Below are 12287 nucleotides of genomic sequence, written 5' to 3' on the forward strand. Positions count from 1 at the left end.
CTACCAGATCATTTCACTAAAGCAGATGTGGACAAAGTCAAGGCCGCTGCTCTTAAGAAGATGGCAATTGCATTCAACACCCACAAGAAAACTGTATGGGCCAACTACCTCGCTAATGAAAGGAAGACTCCAGATTTCAAGGGAACACTGGAGAAGCAAAGAGAACATTGGGACGATTTCGTGACCTTCAAGGATTCAGAAATATCTAAGGAACGGTCGATGAAAAACAAGGCAAATGCCGCAAGAAAGACGCAGTTCCATAGGCTGGGTCCAGGTGGCTACGCGGTGGCATTGCCTAAGTGGGATAAGTCTGAGCAAGAGATGGAGGATGCAGGGGTCACTCCGGTTACCCGGCACTGGCCCCCCAGGTGCAGAACTTGGTTCTATGCGCATGGGGGGCGTTGGACCCGAAGACAGGCATGGTTTCGAAGAAGGCAAGTCTAAAAGGAGCCGAACAAAAGATAATTGACGCAATAGAAGAAGCTCGAGCGGGGGTGTTCACGCCCAACAGAGAGAACGACGAGCTTACGCGCGCCCTGGGAAATCCTGAACACCCGGGAAGAACACGAGGCATGGGTGTTATTCCCTGGTATGAGGGCTTTTCGGACTGGAATGACGACTACAGGTCCCGTGCAAGAAAGAAGATGGAGGAGGAGAAGAAGAGGAAGCTGGAGGAGGAGCAGAGGAAGCAGGACGCAGAACGTCTTCAAGGCCTAGAAGCAAGGCACGCGGACCTGGCACTCAAATTCCAGCAGCAGCAGCAGCAGATCGACTCACTTAGCCAGGAAAGGGGGTCTCAGCAGCGGCAGCAGCAAGCGGATGATCGTCCAGCATTGGATAGCACCGTCCCATCCATGCCGAGAAGCAGCGTTGGTTCTGCCCCGGGCGACACACTGCTGGATACATACCCTGTGGATGACATCATAGAGAACACTAACTGTGAGCTACACTCCAAAATGAAGAACATATCCATGAAGGTGGCGGACGGCGTTGCTTTTCCAGTTACCCCCGAAGCAACCTACCATTGCATCCCGATTCCAGAGGACTATGCTCGTGTCATGGTTGATGAAGTGGTGGACCCATATTCGGGGCTAACGCTTGACATTCCTGGAGGTGAAGACGAGCGCACACTCGGAGAGGCCATACATCGTATCATCCTATGGAGAAAGGATTGCATAATCTTTCGAAGTCCACCGACACCGCGTCGTCTGCCGACTCCTCGAAGTCCGCCACCGAGTCAGCAGACTCCCGCTCCTCCAAGTCCACGAACGCGTGAGACGACTCCTCCTCGAAGTCCGCCACCTCCTCCAAGTCCCCGAACGCGCGAGCTGACTCCTCCGGTTTCAAGCCCGACACAGCGTCATGCCACTTCTCCGGTTGCAAGTCCGGCACCGTGTCAGGCCACACCTCCTGCTTCAAGTCCGGCACATCGTCAGGCCACTTCTCCTGGTCCAACTCCACGTCAGCCGTCTCCGCCGTCTCAGCAATCGCAGAAGAGACATCCCGCAGCTTTGGTGCGTAGCGGTACGAGTCGAGGTAGTTCAGGAAGTACAGGCGAAGGCAAGCGATATAAATATGGTCCAAGCCTCGCTCCTCTTCCTCAGAGGCCTTACGACATGACTAAGGAGCAAAACACAGCCATAGTGCAAGCCCAAGTGGACGCCCATTTTGGACCGAAACCGGCACCGCCGCCAAAGGAGAAAGTGCCTGAGAAAATGATTGACCACTTCATTCGTATGGCTAGAGCACCAGCTCCCAAGCCTGTTGACTCAGACTATGAGCGTCAAATCAGGAAGCTACATCGAGCACGGCTACGGAAGGAAGCGAGCTCAAGCTCGAGCCAACAAGCAGCTGGCAAAAAATGCGGTAAAACCGTTCCCCAACTGGGAGAACAGGCTGCGCAAGAGATCCCCCCGTTTGTTGTGCCAACAAAACATGAGAGGAGTACGCGCGCCAAATATTATTGTGGGCAAACCGTTAGCGTTCCCCAGCAGGGCGATGTGGTAATAACGGAGGAGCATATAATGCAGGCTGAAATGCTCAAGATCTTTGTTGGACAACTCCTCGAAATCGAGCCCATGTCTCCGCTTAAAGAATCAGAAATAAAATGGAAATATGCCTGGGGCCAACCTTTGGTCCATCCAGACAAGGTCAAGGACCTCCCAACGAGAATGTATGAATTGCATCAATGGTACATGAACATGACCAAGATTTCCAATCGAGTGTCCCTCATGGTGAATGTCAAGAAGGACCATTATTACCATGAGAAAGCTCTGTCCATTGAGTATTCAGAACTATATCAGTTATTCAATCAAGATGCACTCGACAAGTCTATCGTCAGTTGCTATTGTCTGTAAGTGATTTCTTTCTGTAATTTAAGTCTCAAGCTAGTTATGTAGTGATAATTTTGATCAATCATTACATGTAATTATCCTCACTATATTCTTTTTCTGTGGTATTATATGTAGGATGAAGATGTATGAAATGAAAAAAGCTGGACGCTATGGCGTTGGGTTCATTGACCCAAATACCATTAATCAGGACATATGGGAGATTGAACATTGTAAAGCTGCTGTAGAGAAACGCATGCTAGAGTTCTTGAAGCGCCTCAATACCTTTGAAGATATACTACTTCCTTACAACTTCCCGTGAGTCACACTGTCTTGTACTACAAATTCTGTTTTTGCTTACTAGCTAGCTAGATGTTAATAATTAAGTGTATACAGTTTACGATAGTTGATTAATTTTATGCACATGCCCGCTTAATTAAGACATGCAAACGTGTGCGTATGCAGTTGGCACTGGGTCTTGATAGGCATTAAAGTTGAGGAAGAAAAAGTTGAATTACTGGACTCACTAACTAAAGAAAATAAGACTACACCATCGTGAAGGGGATAGTCAACAGGTAATTTCAATCATTATTAACTATTAGTTCCTGATATGAACTATTTAATAACCCATTTATTAATTTTCTTTGCCGGCGGGCAGGGCATGGGCAAAGTTCGTCGCGGTGACTCCAGGAGAATGAAAAAAAAAATTGTTTTGGCATCGACTCATAGTAAGTAATTAAGTAGTACTAGCTAGCTACCATCTCTTTAATTATTGTTTCAATATCATTAATTAATTATTATGCTTGATTAATCATTATCTGATTCAATTCCATTCTCGTAAAGGCCCTGAGGCAGGCGAAAGGGAATAATCTGTGTGCATACTACGTTTGCGAGAACATTCGCATGATGACGTGCGAAAGGAGCAGATCTGATAGACATGACTGGGTACGTTTGTCAGAACACTATTCACACCATTATCGATATCTAGTCACACAACTAACACACATGCATATTATTGATTCAGAGAGGTGCGGGATAAGCTCCTACCCCCCGAGCGCATACAAGCACTTCAAGAGGAAATTGCCGGATTTTTGCTTGACCAGGTCATAGATCCGAAAGGAGAATACTATTACCCGCTACCGCCCCCATGAACCACTTGTCATCGTGCTCCGAAGGCTCCAAGGCAACATGTAGTAGAAATTGTATATGTATATACATGTGTATATGTGTGAATAGTTAATGGTGTTGGTTGTGAGACATTCGATGATATTATATATATATATATATATATATATATATATATATATATATATATATATATACGGTTCTACGTACGAGAAAATCTATTTAATATATATGCATAACGTGTACAATTTGTACTATCGTGAAATACCAACAAACAAAAAAGAATTAAATGGAAAATAAAGCCAAATTGAAAACACAAAATTAAAGAAAAAAAAACACCCAAACATTTAGTACCGGTTGGTGTTACCAACCGGTACTGATGCCCTCCACGCAAATGAGCCTGGCTCGTGCCACGTGGTGGCAGTTTAGCGCCGGTTCGTGACGAACCGGTACTAAAGGCCGGGGACCTTTAGTCCCCACTCTTTAGTGCCGGTTGGCGAACCGGCACTAAAGCCCGTTACGAACCGGCACTAAAGGTCGGTTCTGCACTAGTGCATATTCTAGACATCCTAGAGACTCATTCACATCTGATCTCGTGGTAGATCACACTACTAGGGAAAACCTTATACACAACATCTTAGCAGTAGCGCTGGATAAAATGAGGCACTGCTGCTACTTAGTAGTAGCGCGTTTACGAAAATAGCGCTACTGCTATCACTTTAGCAGTAGCACGTACTAGGAAAACGCGCTGCTGCTAAACTTGAACTGGGCGCCACATGGCTAGCCCCACTTAGCAGCAGTGCGTATCGTAACCAGCGCTACTGCTATGCTCCATACTAGTAGCGCTTTTCTCGAACCCGCGCTATTACTAACCCTATCTTATCGTCCCCATGCAGCCGACCCCCTCACTCTCCCTCTCAGTCACTCTTCCCCCGCACGCCCCGTCGTTCGCCGTCGCCATCGTCCGCGCGTCGCCGCCATCGTCCGCCGCCACCGCCGCGTTTGCTCCTCCTCCACCAAGGTACTCCCTACATCCGTCCTCCTCCCTCCTCCCCTCCCTCCTCCCACTGTGCCCTCCTCCCTCCTCCTTCGGCCGCCCCCTCTTCTCTCCTCCTCCGGCTGCCCCTCCTCCCTCCCCCTCCTCCGCCGGCAGCCCTCCTCCCACTGCCCCCCTCCTCTCTCCTCCCTCCTCCCACCCCCTCCTCCCTCCCTCCTTCGATCCCACCGCCCTCCCCCCCTCCTCCTCTCTACAATCAATAAAAAGCATGACGTAGGGTTTTATCTCTTCGAGATGCGCGAACCTGGGTAAACATCGTGTCCTTGTGTCCTTGTTACCATCTAGCGAAGACTACTAGATCAGGACCCCCTACCCGAGATCCGCGGGATTTAGCTCTGACACAATGTCACTAGTAGAAAAAGGGCCTAATGTTCAGCTCATTAGTCCTGGTTTGTATTTGAGCCGGCACTAATGTGACCATTAGTGCCGGTTCCAACGGCTAGGTGGGCGGCGCTCATTAGTACCGGTTCGTGCCACGAACCGGTACTAAAGACGTGGTGGCCTTTAGTATGGGTTGGTGGCTCCAACCGGTAGTAAAGACCCCCCCTTTAGTACGGGTTCGTGCCACCAACCGGTAGTAAAGGGGTGCGCTGCCACCCGTTGTGCACAATGTTTAGTCCCACCTCGCTAGTTGAGAGGAGCTCGCCCCGGTTTATAAGCCTCGCCGCGGCTACCGTGTTGAGCTCCTCTCTAAGCAGGCCTTTGTGGGCCTATTGCAAGTCTTCTGCCCTATGGGGCCTACTGGGCCTGCATCCTGGCCCAACTAGATGTTGGGTTTCTAGTCGTATGCAGGCCGTGCCGACCCAGTAGGTGGGCTGTTTTTTCTTTATTTCAAAAAAAGTATTAAAAAAAATCCTTTAGTACCGATTGGTGTTACCAACCGGTACTAAAGGGCTCCCCTCCCCCGGCGCTGGCTCGTGGGGACTAAAGGTCCCCCCCCCCTTAGTACCGGTTATGCACGAATTGCCGCTAAAGGGCCTTACGAACCGGTGCTATAGCCCGGTTCTGCACTAGTGTGTAACTAAAATATAGTGTAATCACTGCCTTGACATTTCGGTTACATTGTACAAACAAAAATTACCTTGTCTTTATTACTCCCTCCGGTCCTTTTTAGTTCGCATATTAGATTTGTCTGAAGTCAAGCCTCGTAAAGTTTGACCAACTTTATAGAAAAAAATACCAACATTCACAATGTGAAATCAATACTAGTAGATGCGTCATGACTTAAAGTTTCATGTTGTATAACTTTATCATGGTAGACGTTGATATTTTTTTATATAAATATGGTCAAACTTTGTAAAGTTTGACTTCAGACAATTCTTATATGCAGAGTAAAAAGAACCGGAGGGAGTACATCAATTGTTGTTTATGTAATCTACATGCAACAAAGACAAAAATATAGACCTTCTCCCATGACATAATGAACCTTAATGCAACACACTACAATAGCTTCACTTCACATAACTAGCCACACTTTTAATATGTGTACTAGATCATTGAAGGCGTTGCTGCGCCAGTTAATTTTGGCACTTTAATATTAGTGACTGATACAACTATATGGAGTGATAGTAGTATTTTTTAACCTACTTGTTGACACCGTTACCCCTAAAAAAACCTGTCAGACGCTGTTGGTTCTCTGTACTGTTGTTTGTATACCTTAATTAATACTTTTCACATATGAATAATCATGTCCATTGACCAGAAATTTTACACCATTAATTCATTCAATGGCATGAGTTGCTGATTTCTTTTACATGAGAAATTTTAGTTATTGAGGGAAGCCTAATTGTTTCCGAATCAAGAAAATTACTTATAGATGAAAAACCATTCACTACCAGAAACCGTAATATTTCTGTGAGTCGACTAATTTTCCTGTCGGGCCCGCGACTAGCCCACAGGAAAAACAATTCGGCTGTCGGTCGACTCCTGGACGCCAGGGATATGTCTAATATTCCTGTGGGCTGAGTAAGTACCGACAGGAATATAATTTTCGGCCCACCCGCGAAACACTAGGCCGCGAAAAATTCAGCCGCGCGCATCTGGAAACTACGCCCCGCCATGGAGCCCTCTTTTCGCGCCTGTCATCGCGCACGCCCAAATCCAATCCCCCCAGATCTCCTTATCCTTTCCTTCTGCGCCGCCCAATCCCTCTGCTTTTGAGGCCTCCGACCACCATCCCTCCATGGCTCCCCGCCTTCCAAGGTCACACGAGCGCCTCAACCTGCACTCTATGATGTGGATCTGTACCCGCCGGCCACCACCATCCATGGCTCCTCCGCTACTGGGACACGGCGTCGTCCCATCTCCGTTCTGGATATCACCATGCGACACCAACGCTTGTCCTCCTCCTGCACCATGGCCCTGCTCAGACCACGCCGCCATCGATGCCACCGTTGAGAATCCACCCCAACTCGAGCAGTTCACCGGCGTCATGGAGGTACGTGACCTAAATCTCAAAACTCTGTTGTTTCCTGTTTCTGGCATCTCCGGATCCCCAAATCTGGTGCAGCTCTAGGAATGCCCAAATCCGGCCTCAGATCCGATCTATAGAGCTGTAGTTTAGATGCATAATAATCACCAAAACTGGTGCAGCTCCTTGGATCCCAAATCTCGATCTGAATTTCAGTTATTTCTTTGAGAAATTTGCAACCATTTATTTCTGCCTTATTTCTTAAATTAGTTTGGAGGCAACAACACGTAGCCACATGATTTAAAAATTTACTAAGACTAGGTGGGATACTTGGGGTGTACTCGGGGAGTTTCAATTAGTACTTTGGATACAACTGTACCTATTCAAAATGCATGTAATATTGTTTCAGACTAAATGATAATTTTCTTTCTATTTCAGTGAGTTTTTTTCATTAACTTACTGCACAATAGCATAATAATTCAATCTCTATTTTTTCTGTCCATACATTTTGATTTTACTTGCTTTAAATATGTTGACATTCAGGAAGCGCTAAGCAGCTGCATTGCAAATATGAGGAACATCATCCGTGCAAGAAGTTCAGATTCACTCGACGGCAAGAAATAGTGTCATATTTTTCTTCCAAATAGTATGTACCATTCCCCACATTGATACTTATGATCACCCATTTGATATCTCCTTTTCCTAGTTACAGTTCATCCAGGTCAGGAGTAGGATTTAAGGTTCATGATCCAACTATAAGAGACGTGTAAAATCCTTTGCCCTTGACATGGTATGGTACATTCTGCTATTTCCCTACCTGTCTCCAAATTCATGTATTGATTAATTTTGATTCAAGTTTTCTATCTTGCAAGATCATGCTATCTTCAATATGCTCAAGAACATCTGAAATGCACCTAGACATTATATTTCAGAGTATTGACAATGAAACTGTACCAGGAAAGGATTATTACCAGCAGCTTTGCTCAAGATATGAATGCTCTGTTATAACAATGAACAAGCCAGGGATACGTTCAGGGGCTCCTATCATGGGCCATACTATATGTCATCTTAATTTAGTTACTCCTTTTACTACTTGCTTCTTGGAATTTCCTATTCTCTTGTTATCCTCCCTCCGTTCCGAATTACTTGTCATAGAAATGGATGTATCTAGACATTTTTTCCATTTCTACGACAAGTAATTCTGAACGGAGGGAGTAGTACTTAACAGTTCTAGTGTATTCCTCATATTTAAGCTCACCGTGTTCTTCCTTCTCCCTTAAGTTGTATTTGGTTTTTCTTTCTTATATTAAAGATTGAACAATTGCAGTGCAAGCACACAATTGGATGTTCCTGCTAGAGAAGGTGCGCAATCTTGCTGAGTGTAATTTTACATTGCTGGAACTAGATGATTGTAGCTCTTAGTTGTAGAAGGTGGATGCAAGTGTCTGGGTGCGATGACCCATAGATATTGCATTGCTCTGAAAATTATCAGTACATTGCATAGATGAATGGATGTCACTCCTTACATTATTGTTTTGAACTTCTGTACTAACTTACTGACGCATCAAGTAACAACTATCCTCTGTTTGTGGTCACCCCTTTGCCTAGTAACTTATTTCCTTATGATTTTTTGATTGTCTTACTATCCAGTACAGTAACAATTTGCTCCCTAACTTGTTTGTCCATACCTTATCATTTTAGTCTCTTTCATTATGTTAGGTTTTTGGGAAGAATTAAACGAACATCATCAGTGCAACATAGAGGCTGAAGCAGGTGGTTGAGGTATCACTCAATTTCAAGAAATTGAATAAGATTCTTCCAAGTGAAACGGCACTATTCCCTTTCATATTTTGTTCTATGCACATGAACCTAGAAATTAAATATTGATCAACACCTGATGGAGGACTTGTTTTTCTAGTTCGCAATTCATTCTTATTAGGAACAAAATTCAAGATCACGTATCTGTGAGATATGCAAGAGCCTCTAATCAAGGTATTTTTACTTTTGCCTTCACCATCATCCCCAAAGTTTTATCAGGAATAATTGTTAGTCAAGTTTTCTCTTGTATATTTGAAATATATCATGCTATATCCAGTGTGCCCAAGAGCATGAGATCAACATTATTGAGCCAGTAGTTGCTATGTTGGTTTAGTCTAAACACAACCTCTTTGTATTTCTTTGGGGTCTTTTATTGTCTCACCATGATGTGCAGTTCTCATGCTGTTACATTATGGAATAATTGCATAACGTCGGCTTTTTTAGTCTTATGGAGATGATGATGTCTCTGCCCATTTTTCTTGAACATTTGAAATGGATAGACTTAAGAGTATTGACATTGGTAGTGTGATTTCTTGCAAGAAGTCTCTAATGTGCTCAGGAAGTTAGCTGATAATTATGTCAAACTAATCCAGAAGCATGTTCTCAGGCTGTCATTTAAATGGATTTTGTCAGCTGCATGATTTGTATCAAATCTGCGATATGATGCTAGAACAAATTACTTCATTATTAGTCTATGAGCTGTAAAAGTGGGTAACTTTGCTGAGACAAAAACAAGTTGGGTAGATATGCCAATGTTATTGCGAGAAACCGAGATACCAAATAGGTTATGCTCATTATATCTGATACATATTGTTCCTGTTTCTTGTTTCCTTTTTGTAGCAAACTGTTGACACTTGCACATTTTTACAAGTTCTATTAAATGTCCACTGCAGGGTAACCTTGAAGGGAAGATTGCAACTTAAGCTGCAACTAAAGATTATAGAAAATGAGGTCTCTCTTGTGTATATTTAGTTGATGCACTTGTGTGTTTTTAGATGTTGCACCTCTGTTTCCATTGACCTTCGATTCATGTACGTAAATTCTATGGAACTGTATCCGAAGACATGTGAATTTGTATCTCTGGTTGATGGAAACAATTGATAGTGATGTTTCTATGTTATAAATATTCTGAGTTATGGAATAGTTATGTATAAAACCATTGATATTTTTTTTGTTTTTTTGGTTTCTTCTTTTTCTGACGGTTATGTATGACAGGGATATACTATTTCCCTGGTTTGCCAAATCTGACGCCTATATAACCCTGTAGGGCCAAACCCGTCAGGGAAATGAGAAAACCCGACAGGAATATAGTTCCTGTCGGTTGGCCGACAGGCATGGTTTATTTTCCCCGTCAAGCTATCCCTGACGGCTAACCCTGACGGGTGGCCGACAGGAAATACTTTCCCTGTCGGTACATCCTATTTTCCTGTCGGTTCGGGGCTCACAGAAAAATATCAGTTTCTGGTAGTGATTTAGCATTTTTTGTCAGAAATACGTCATTGGACAAGGCAAATGCTAAATTGTATGAGGAGTTTTGGACGTTTGTCGGAAATAAAATGAGGTTAGGACGGCTAGCCTTTTTTTCATTTGGTTGGCCCAGATACATATATTTGGTGTTGTCCTGTGGATTTCTTTTTCCATTTCATGTTCGTGAACTAATAGAAAATCCCATGTTCGTAGATTTGTGGTTGGGCGGTACTCTGTGCCGGTTTACCGGCCCAAATTTAGGCCGGTCCGCTGCTGAGCCTTGGATACGTACGCGTGAATGGACGAGATTGCCGCGACCAAGTTATCTTCTTCCTCCCGCACGCACGCGTAAACACAGAAAAAAAAAGGATCTCCGCGGGTCAGCCCCCTCGTCCTCGCCCTTGGCCGCCGCGTCGCAGCTCGCCGTCGCAGCTCATCGGGGGCACTCGCCGTATGCAGCTCCGCCGGGCCGGTCGAAAGAAAGACGTCCCTAGCTCCGCCGGGCTGGGCGTGTCTCCCTCCCTCTGGTTGCAGCACCGCCGGGTGAGGGTTCCAGCATTGTCGCAGCCCGCCGTCATAGCTTGCCGCGCGCCCGTCGCAGCACCGCGCGCCATGCAGCTCCGTCACCGCCGCTCGCCATTGTTAGCTGGTCGTTCTCGGTTTGAAGCTTTTTTAGAAGCGCGTTGTAGCTTTCCTCCACGCCCAGTTGCAGCTTTTTGCCGCTGCGCGATGCCGACCTCCAGCTATCCCATATGTAGTTGAAGCTTTTTTCAAAGCTGGTTGTAGCTTTCATGGTTGCCGGAAGTATCATTTTTCAGCATTGGTTGTAGCTTTGACATACATCCATCAAAGCCCCTGCTTCCTTTGATTCCAGCAAAATATGTTGTTGGTTCCCGCTCTCGAATTGCTGGTTGTAGCAAAAACAAAAGCTGGTTCCAGCTCTGGCTTTGTCGGGACAAAAATCGTTTGCTGGAAAAGCCATTGCTGGTCGCTGCTTGCGCCGGTCGCCGTGGTAGCAAAAAATCTTGCTGGTAGAAGCTTTTGCCTCTTCGTTTGCAACAAAATGAGAAGCTTGCCTCGTCGTTTCCAGCTTTTGCGACGCCGGTTCCAGCAAATATGGTCGCCGGTTGCAGCAGTTCACGACGCCGGTTTCAGCAATTCCGTCGATTGTTCCAGCACCGACGCCTACTGATTAGAGCATTAACGCATGCCGGTTCCAGCACTTCCGGCGGCCGGTTCCAGCATTTTGCCACGCTGGGTTCTAGCAAAATGTCGTCGACCGCAGCTTGCGTGGAGCGCAGGTCGCAGCTCCATGGAGCCTCCAGTGAGTGGCAGCCGCGGCCATCATAGGGCGGGAAAAAGGGCAAAAAGGGGTGAGTGGTGGTCATGGCCGGTCGGCAACTCATGTCGCCGGTGGTAGCGGCCAGGCAAACTACAGAGTGCAGAGGAGAGAGGAGGGAGAAGACAAGTTCGCGTACAGAGAGATTCGGCACCGTGGGCAAGGAAAACGAGTGGTTCGCATCGATCCTGAACAGATAAGGTGGAGAGGAGGTGACCCACGTGAGATCCATGTGCGTGGTGGGGCGTCCGCGACCGGCCGAAGCTTCGGTCGATCGGCCGGCTCCAAACATTTACCTTTGTGGTTTTAGTGGTGTCTATTCGGCGGTGCGGCGTAGTTGTCTTCTTCTATGGACCAGTTCGCTCACCCACGAGTCGCGAGAGATGTCTGGCATTAAGCGAGACGGCGAAATCACTAGTTAAGGAGTACTCCTTGCGGAGATCGCTCCAACTTCCCCAGGTTGCGACAAGTGGCGCATTGCATGTGCGCCATTTGTCGCAACCTGGGAGTTTTCCCTTTTCTCATAGATTCGTTTATTCAAAACATTTTATCTCTTAAACCGTGCGTCCAAATCTCGAACCGCTTTCGCCATTAGATTCCTCGCGTTGAGATCAATAAAACTAGAGCCCATGTTGATAGGTTTTGACGAAAAAAAAATTCACGAAAACACCAGACGAAAAAAACCGACGAAAAATCCGAACCAGGAACACGGGTTTTTCCCTTTTCCGAAAGAGGTACGCC

General features: G+C 45.9%; 1 protein-coding gene across 5 annotated transcripts; it reads left to right on the forward strand.

Annotated features, from left to right (window-relative positions):
- The first annotated feature begins 6541 nt into the window (after window positions 1-6541).
- On the forward strand, window positions 6542-9898 carry LOC123072743 (uncharacterized). Of its 5 annotated transcripts, XR_006435383.1 has the most exons (6): window positions 6542-6949; window positions 7466-7712; window positions 8250-8284; window positions 8642-8704; window positions 8841-8914; window positions 9634-9898. XR_006435383.1 is itself a non-coding variant. In XM_044496370.1 (3 exons), the coding sequence occupies exons 1-3, from the start codon at window positions 6695-6697 to the stop codon at window positions 7652-7654; spliced, it is 345 nt and encodes a 114-aa protein (XP_044352305.1). In that variant the 5' UTR covers window positions 6542-6694; the 3' UTR covers window positions 7655-8241. The 5 variants fall into 5 exon arrangements, 1 of the variants encoding a protein (XP_044352305.1); XR_006435382.1 differs by having other exon boundaries at window positions 8250-8704; XR_006435381.1 differs by having other exon boundaries at window positions 8250-8914.
- Window positions 9899-12287: the final 2389 nt, after the last annotated feature.

The sequence above is a fragment of the Triticum aestivum genome, chromosome 3B (assembly GCF_018294505.1).
Source record: "Triticum aestivum cultivar Chinese Spring chromosome 3B, IWGSC CS RefSeq v2.1, whole genome shotgun sequence".
NCBI classification, from domain to species: domain Eukaryota; kingdom Viridiplantae; phylum Streptophyta; class Magnoliopsida; order Poales; family Poaceae; genus Triticum; species Triticum aestivum.

What these genes read in the sequence shown, in the direction of transcription:
- LOC123072743 (XM_044496370.1), top strand. Translation starts at nt 6,695, where the DNA reads ATGGCTCCCCGCCTTCCAAGGTCACACGAGCGCCTCAACCTGCACTCT. An exon ending in AGTTCACCGGCGTCATGGAG is followed by an intron (nt 6,950 to 7,465) that starts GTACGTGACCTA and finishes GTTGACATTCAG; the next exon opens with GAAGCGCTAAGCAGCTGCAT. An exon ending in AAGTTCAGATTCACTCGACG is followed by an intron (nt 7,536 to 7,634) that starts GCAAGAAATAGT and finishes TCCTAGTTACAG; the next exon opens with TTCATCCAGGTCAGGAGTAG.